Consider the following 8,381-nt stretch of genomic DNA (forward strand, 5'->3'; position numbering starts at 1 on the left):
TTGTATTGGAATTTTGATGAGGATTGCATTGAATCTGTAGATTGCTTTTGTAAGGCTGTCATGAAAATTTAGGCAAATGGGTGGAACTAGAAAAGATCATCCTAACTAAGGTAACCCAGACCCAGAAAGATAGAAACAGATGCAGAGACTCACAGCCAAACATTAAGTGGGGCTCAGAGAATCCTTCAGAAAATGGGGAGGAAGGATTGTAGGAGTCAGAGGGGTCAAGGACATCACAAGAAAACCCATAGAATCAACTCACCAGGGCTCATCGGGGCTCACAGAGACTGAACCGACAACCAGGGAACCTGCATGGGACTGACCTAGGTCCTCTACTTATATGTGACAGCTGTGTAGCTTGGTCTTCTTGTGGGATTCCTAACAGTGGGAGCAGGTTCTGTCTTTGACTCTGATGCCTGCTTTTGGGACCCATTCCTCCAACTGGATTACCTCATCCAGCCTTAATAGAAGAGGAGGTGCCTAGTCACACTGCAACTTGATATGCCATGGTTGACTGATATCCATGGGAGGCTTGATCTTTTCTAAGGAGAAACAAAGGAGGAGGAGTGAATGGGGAAGGGAAGAAGGGAGATGGGGGGGGAGGGATTGGGAGGGGAAACTTTGGTTGGGATGTAAAAACAAACAAACAAACATAAAACAAATAAACCAAATTTAAAAAATCATCCATAGGATCCAGCTATACCCTCCTTGGCATATGCCCAAAGGACATCCTACACCACTGATACTTGCTCAACCATATTCACTGCTGCTCTGTTCACAATAGCTAGGAAATGGGAACAACCTAAATGCCCTTTAATTGGTGAATAGGTAATGAAAATGTGATACATATAAACCATGGAATACTATTCAGCTGTAAAGAAAGGTGAAATCACAAACTTTGCAGGTAAACGAAGGAAGCTAGAAAAGATCATATTGAATGAAGTAACCCAGAAACAGAAAGAAAAATGTTGCATGCTCTCTCCCAAATCATCAGATGTGAGTTCATAACCTGGAGTAACTGCAGAAACCTGGAAAGTAAAAAGGAGCCATTTTGGGGGTAGAGGGTTGGGAGTAATAGATTTTGTAATAGCAGTGTACAGGTGATCTGATGGGGGAAATGAGAAAGGGGGGATCTTTAGGGAGGGGAAGGAAATACAGAATAATAAGAGAGTCCTCTCTGAGGACTAGCTTTCATTGTACTAGAAGGCACCATGCAAGCTTCCAAAGAAAGGAAGCAACCAACACACCTACTTAACTATGATGTCTATGAGCCACAATAACAACCAGCCTTGCAACCAACATACCCACTTAACTATGATGGTAACCAAAAACTGCTTAATTGGACTTAAGACTTTATCAGCAAGAGTGAAACCGTGCCTATATCAGCAAGAGTGAAACCGTGCCTAGTACTGAAAACCTAGCCAACCACTAAGGGTTAGTGAAGTCATGGATCATGGACGAGAACCTATAACCACCATTTTACTAAATCTACACAATCCCTAATTATAACCACAGATAAATGTAGTCCTCACCACTTCTCAATAAAACTCCTCTTTGCAACAGACAGAGACAATCACAGAAAACCACAACCAACCAAAACGCAGAGTTGTGGAGCCCAATCCCAATGGATACATCCACAAAACACTCCCATACATAAGGCTCAGAGAACATTGCAGAAGAGGAGGTGGAAAGATAACAGCCAGAGGATCAGGGAGTTTGCTGTAGGATTGTGTCCCCTAGGAATGTAGGAAGCTACACCCATAAAGTCTCACCAACATGACTGCCTAAACATGAACTGAATAAGGACAACGACAATAGATATGCCAAAGTAGATGCGGGTAAAGACCAAGAGGCCTCAACCCTACACAAAATACTATAGGAAACTAAAAACTACTGATAGGGGTAGGAATATTCTTCCCCAGGGAAGAGCATGCTAATACCAAATGATCAGCCCTAAAACCATATATTGGAGTAACATTATACAGATAGACTAGGTTATATTTAGAAATATATATGTATATCCATATGCATATATTGTGTAACAACAATTAATAAAAAAAGAGGACATGGATTTGGAAGAGAGAGCAGAGGGGTATATGAGAGGGTTCTCTGGGAGGAAAGGGAAGGCAGAAATGATATAATCTCAAAAATAAATGAAAAATTTGCAGAAGAATAAAAGGGGTTTATTTATCCCTCGTTTCCAGAGATTCAAAAGTATGTCAATAGTGTCTGCTCTGCTCTATTAAAGACTGATTGACTACATCACCTGGCAGGGCATGTGAATGAGGCCTAAATTATATCTTAAAATAGAAAACAACAACAACAACAAAATCAGAACTCATACTCATGCTTTTACAACGTGTTCTCAGAATTCACTCCAGGAGAAGAATGATCCCTTCTGGTAATATGCTACCAGTAGCTTAAGGACCTCTCACTAGGACTTACCAACTGAAAGGTCCCACCATTTCTCATCCTAGGGAACCAAGCCTCCAACATATGCCTTTCAGGGAAGGATAGACAACATCCACACCTTAGCAGCCACCAACAGTATAATAGCCATAAGGTCTCAAATACTAAGCACTCAATGATATGTGTGGGTCCTTAGTTGCTATTCCTCTAAACCATTATCACATCATTACAGAGAACAACCCAGATGGTAGATGGAGGAGCCAACACTTGAGGGGGCTTGGAATATTCAGTAACATATTTGAGGTTGCAGAGCAGAGCAGCGTTTTGAGCACAATTGTTTGGCTTCATAGTCCAGCCCCCTCCAGCAAAACATTTTACTACCTTTCCCTTCATGTGTCCAGACTGAGATGAAGAGGGAATTGGGAGCCATTGTAAATGAATCTAGTCAAAGATTTCTGCAACTTGATGTGAAAAAATTCCTGTAACATTAGGTAATTACATTAGTCTATACAAAAGCCATACCTACAGATATTTTGGTGGACCTCAGAGTATAAATGGAAAGGTATGTTTAGATGAACCAGCTGTAATGAGATCTAGGACAATTTGTTCACATTATGCTGTGAATTAAGACAAACCTCAGCTGGGCGGTGGTGGCACACACCTCTAATCCCAGCACTCGGGAGGCAGAACCAGGTGGACCTCTGTGAGTTTGAGTCCAGCCTGGTCTACAAAGTGAGATCCAGGACAGGCTCCAAAGTTCACACAGAGAAACCCTGTCTTGAAAAAACAAAGCAAAACAAAACAAAGAAATAGAAGACAAATCTCAAATTTAGGCATGCATCTCTCATGCCTGCTAGGCATCACTTTCAGAATGTCTGGAGTCAGTGTGTATGAAGTAGTACTTGAGAATTTACAATTAACAAATGCCCCAGTAATTTTGATGCTATTAGTCAACACTAAAATGGGCCACAATACTCCCAAGTCTCATTTGTGTCCTGTCTTTCCTATATTCCAAGGAGCTATAATAGCACCCAAGAATGTCATAAAACGTGTCCCAACCCAGACAGTCTAGCTTTGGGGCTAATATCCCTTGTGGACTCCTTCCTCTCTAGTACTCTACAAATCATCCCAAGTCTGAGGGATGAGAACGCTGCGGAGGCAGGGTCACTTTTGTTATTTGCCTCTTTTTCTATCCCAATACCAAGCAGGTAGTCAGTCTATACCCTTGCTAAGCCTCGTGGAATATTTATCTTGTGATTAGTCTATGACTTGGCTACTTTCCAGAATTATAAGCACCCTGGTAAGATTATGTGTAGGAGAGGGGCTGAGGATGTTGTTCAATCAGAACACAGCATGTGCAAGGCTCTGGGTGGCATTCCTTGGCTTCACATAAACCCAGGCCACATGCATAGTCCCAGCACTCACGAGGTAGAGGCAACAGGGTGTGCAGGATAATCAGTTAGGTAGTTCAAGACCAATCTGGGCTCCACAAGACAGACAAATGGACAGATGGATGGGAGAAGAGAAAGAGAGTGAGTGGTGGAAGGAGGCGAGGAAGAGGAGGAAGAAAAGATGGAAGAAAGAAAAGAAAGGAAGAAAAATTGTGTATGAGTATGGGCACAAAGCCATGGAGGGCAGAAAAGCAAGAGATTTCTGCTTATATTAGAGAACCGTGGGGAGCCTCAGGAAAATGACTCCTTGTTCCACAAAGGGATGTTGGTATCAGGGAGAAATACCCACCTCACTCTCCTAGCTCAGCAACTGCAGATATGCCCACTCTCAAGGGTCCATGCAGACTCAGACAATGAGGGGAGCCAGGAAAATGACAATGGATTGAAGGCCCCACAGAGGCACCTCCAGTTCTTGTCAATCATCAGAAGAGGAGCAGCATTCCAATAAGGAATGAGGTTTAATTTCACTTTCCCTCGTTGGGATGGAAGGAAAGTGGACAAATCTCTGAAATATAAACTATGTAGAACACACACTGGGCAAGTACACTCTCCATTACCAATTAACATCAGAAAAACTCTGACAAAGTGGATCCTGGCTAGCTGGGCAGGGTCCTTCAGGGATCTCAGGGACACTTGTAGTTCAGACTGAATGTGACTCTAACCTAACAGGCCCAATTCCTCCTTGGCTTCTCCATGCCTTGCTGCCACTGACCCAGGGGCATAGAAAGTCTGCAAATCCTACACCTTGTACATGAATTTCTAAATAGTCTTATTAAATAAGAAACACAGAGCCAAATACAGGGGTGCAAGCCGTAGAGATGGGAGCAATAGCCACCAACTAGCCTTAGCCCACCATGTCGCCGTAGCTTCCCAAGAGAGCCTCTTCCTGTCTAGCCTGTGCCTTTATTGCCTTGCTGTTCTGCCTTTTCATTGGCTTTTAACCCAGCTACCTAACTTTCTCGTCACTGCCTGTCTATACAGGCCTCCAGGTCTCTATGGTTGGTACTGGGATTAAAGCGTGTGTCACCATGCTTGGCTGTGTCCTTGAACACACAGAGACTCAGCCTGCCATGTGATCAGGTTAAGGGTGTGTGCTACCACTGCCTGACTTCTGTTTATGGCTATGACCTCTGATTTCCAGGCAAACTTTATTTATTAACATACAAATAAAATATTACATTTCAGCACAAATAAAATATCACCACCACACCTACTGGCAGAGGAGTCTGGGAAGAGTGCCTTCCCACACATCAGTTCTATTTAAAACCCAATTAATCCCCCAAAGCACCATCCATACAGAGTGCTGTGGTAGCCCTGATGTTTTTCATTGCTTCTGATAGGAGAAAGACTTGGGATGGAGGCAGTTCAAGGTTGAGGGCTGGAGAGTGTAGTGAATACTCTCCTAAATACTCCAAGACAACCTAGTGATCTTCCAGGTAGGCTATTGAGAAGCTAGGAAGACACCTATGACCCTCAAGAGAGGAAATGGCCAGAGGATCAGAAAAACCCTGCCTGTATTTTCATGAGGCCACCTTCCTGGTCTTTGCCACTGCTCATTTGTATAACTTGAAAATAAGTTTAGTCACTCAAATCCATCCATGAAGATCTCTTTCATGTCGTCTCCAAACTGACTGAAAAAATGGATCCAGCTATTCTACTGGTTTTACCTAGGACCACATTATATGCAAGACAGATAAAACAGTTCTGATCTAATTTGTATCTCAAATTATGCTCTTTCTTTGCTAAACAAACCAAGAAGGGTTATGATGTGTAGCAATTAATATACAATATAGTTCCAACTCCTAGCAAATCCCAAGTAATCAATAACTTTGTTTTATGAATTACACAAAATTTATCAAATTTGCTATTAACACTATAGCTCTTTAAATTCCTTTATTATCAAATTAATCCCCTGGCAAAGGGAGAAACTAAATTTTAACAAGACTATTTTGTTCTTCAGTGTTCCCCAAATAAAAGTCTCTTAATGTTGCCCCCCCCCCATTTACAGAAATGGATCCTGATATGTTTTCAATAGAGTTTCTGCAAAGGTTCTATTTCATGCAGGACAAAGGACACCATGATCCACACCATGTCTGAAATTATGTTCTCTACTATCACCTAATCAACCTTACCCAGAGGGATTATAATGTGCATACTTGGTAATGTAATTGTAGTTTCTAGCATACACCAATTTATCAGTAACCATTCAATGGACAAATGAATGAAATTCAACAAACTTGTGACATCCTCTGAAATTTTACATTGGCCTTTGCATCCCTTTGAACTCCTCAATGACAGTGGATTAAGTTCTAACAGAATCTGTATGCTTTTTGTTTTTCTAGAATATATACCCAGACAGTTTCTTCTCCTCAGTTCCTCATGTTCTCTGTATCAGCAGCTAGCTGAGGTCTTAGTGAGGTGGAGGCTGCTGCTGAACGGCATTTCATGAAGATTCACATACTGGAAGCTGAGAATTCTTCAGCTTCATGCAAAGTTTCTAGAACTTAAGAGACACAAAGAATAGTACCCATGAATTATAGTTATAAAAACAAATTAAAGAAATAGCAATAGCATTCTCAAAGAAAAAGCAATGTACCCAGAGCACCCTGCACTTTGTGTTTCAAAAACATAGCTATGCCCTGCAGAAGGTCTGCTGTTAAGCAAAAAGGATGTCAAGGAGAGTACAGAAAGAAAAAAGAGAATGTTTCATAACATCAGCTTCTTCAGACTGGTAACTAAATGGATAGCAGTCAACTGCTATCCTCCTGGGGACATACCTGCTACTGGAAATGTTTTCCTTTCAACGATAAACTGACATATTCAGTAGAATTTTATCCTTCTCAAAAACAATACAAATTATATACACACATACATGTGTATAATTGAATCTGGAGAAAGAGCCATATATGCAATTAGGTTTACCGTGCTAAAGAGTCTGATTGCAGATTAAGGGTATAGCTCAGTGGTAGAGTACTGTATTCTCTGAGAGTACTCTAGATTGGGGAGGGGGTGTCACTGGCAATAATGCAGAGAACACGTAGAGGCGGCTGTGGGGCCTAGGCTCAAGGACCTGGGGAACTTGGCGTACCTGTTACGGATGCCATCTGGTCTTTCTTCGGGGTCACTGCATATTGCCCACTCTGCAAGTCTGTGTCAAGAGCCTCTATATGTTCTTTGATAATTAGAGGCCACGGCAGAGTACCCGGATACTCAGTATCTTGCGACTCAGCCAGAAGTTGCTGTGACAGGTCGAACTCAATCAGCCTCTTGTGCAGCATATCACACTCATGTAGCACTTGCTTCAGGTTGTCTCTTGCACTGCGAAGTTCAGAGACCACTTCGTCACGCTCCTCACGCAGCCGTTCCAGGTCTGTGGCCAAAGTCCAGGTGGCTGCCTCATGTTCTTCTACCTCATTGTGCAGCTGTTGGACACGTCGTGATTGCTTTTCTCGTTGCCTCGTAGCCACCCTCACTCCCAGGGCGAGAGCACTCCAGGCGCAGGCCCTCTTGATGGTGCGTGGTACACGGGTATCAGCCACGACAGACTTCAGACCATCTTCTATATCCTTCCAGGGCCGTGAACGGAAGGTCAGGTAGAAGCTTGGGCCACCACCATTCCTCAGCACCTCTTCATTGATAAACACAACCACATCGCAGTGGCGGAAACCACTCTTGGGGTCCCCAACGTCCACAGCCATGGCTGAACCTGCTCTGAATAGTGGACTGCAATAGGCTCACCCTTCACCTTGATGCCTTGTCCAGTGCTGGCTCCTAGCTCCTACCTCCCTTCCTCTCCCTTCTCACCTAGACTGAAGCCCTGAAGTTACTCACAACAACTCTTCCACGCAAAGGATAAACATGTCAGGGACGTCATAGACATGGGCTGTGAGACCCGCGCCATGGCCTGCTGGGACCAAAATGCACTGGTACAGATAACTCTGGCTCATCTGGTAAGTTCCCTGTCTTCCACTGTTTTTTTTTCCACTTTCTTTTTTATTATGCATGCAGTGTACGCTTGCACGTACAGAAGAGGGCATGTACGCTTGCACGCCAGAAGAGGGCGCCAGATCTCATTACGGATGGTTGTGAGCCACCATGCGGTTGCTGGGAATTGAACTCATGACCTCTGGAAGAACAGCCAGCGCTCTTAACTTTTGAGCCATCTCTCCAGCCCCCCTCTTTCTTTTTTTAAGGCCCGATCTACCTGTAGAGTCCATGTTGGCACTGAACTTTCAACTCACCTGCTTTCATCTGAATGCTGAGATCTAGAGTGTGCCACACAGACAGGATTTGACAAGAATTTCCAATCTGGAATTGGAGAAAGTGGGTGCTTTGGGGAGTTTTTTTTTTTAATGGCTCAACTCCTTGTCTCATAAGTCTGTTTCTGTATCAAAACTTCTATGTAGTCCCAAGTTCCTTAATTCAAACACATGAGAGACAAAAGTCCCTCAGGTTTTCTTTTAAGTCCCTGATCTTGTTCTAGATGCCAGTAATTTCTATTCTATTTTGACTGGGCCTTTA

The 8,381-nt window shown here is 43.1% G+C and overlaps 1 protein-coding gene across 1 annotated transcript; it reads right to left on the reverse strand.

The window, feature by feature from the left end:
* Nucleotides 1-5,999: 5,999 nt before the first annotated feature.
* Nucleotides 6,000-7,712, reverse strand: LOC121825803 (testis-expressed protein 13C-1-like). The gene is made up of 2 exons (XM_042269427.2): nt 6,949-7,712; nt 6,000-6,363 (listed from the first exon to the last, which is right to left on the reverse strand). Exons 1-2 carry the CDS (start codon nt 7,556-7,558, stop codon nt 6,314-6,316), a joined length of 660 nt encoding a protein of 219 aa, XP_042125361.1. The 5' UTR covers nt 7,559-7,712; the 3' UTR covers nt 6,000-6,313.
* Between the last annotated feature and the right edge of the window lie 669 nt (nt 7,713-8,381).

The sequence above is a fragment of the Peromyscus maniculatus genome, chromosome X (genome assembly GCF_049852395.1).
Source record: "Peromyscus maniculatus bairdii isolate BWxNUB_F1_BW_parent chromosome X, HU_Pman_BW_mat_3.1, whole genome shotgun sequence".
NCBI lineage: Eukaryota > Metazoa > Chordata > Mammalia > Rodentia > Cricetidae > Peromyscus > Peromyscus maniculatus.

Excerpts from the sequence above, each read along its gene's own strand:
- LOC121825803 (XM_042269427.2), bottom strand. The coding sequence starts at position 7,558 with ATGGCTGTGGACGTTGGGGACCCCAAGAGTGGTTTCCGCCACTGCGAT. Across the intron at positions 6,364-6,948 it reads CCAGATGGCATCCGTAACAG|TTCTAGAAACTTTGCATGAA; the intron begins GTACGCCAAGTT and ends GTGTCTCTTAAG.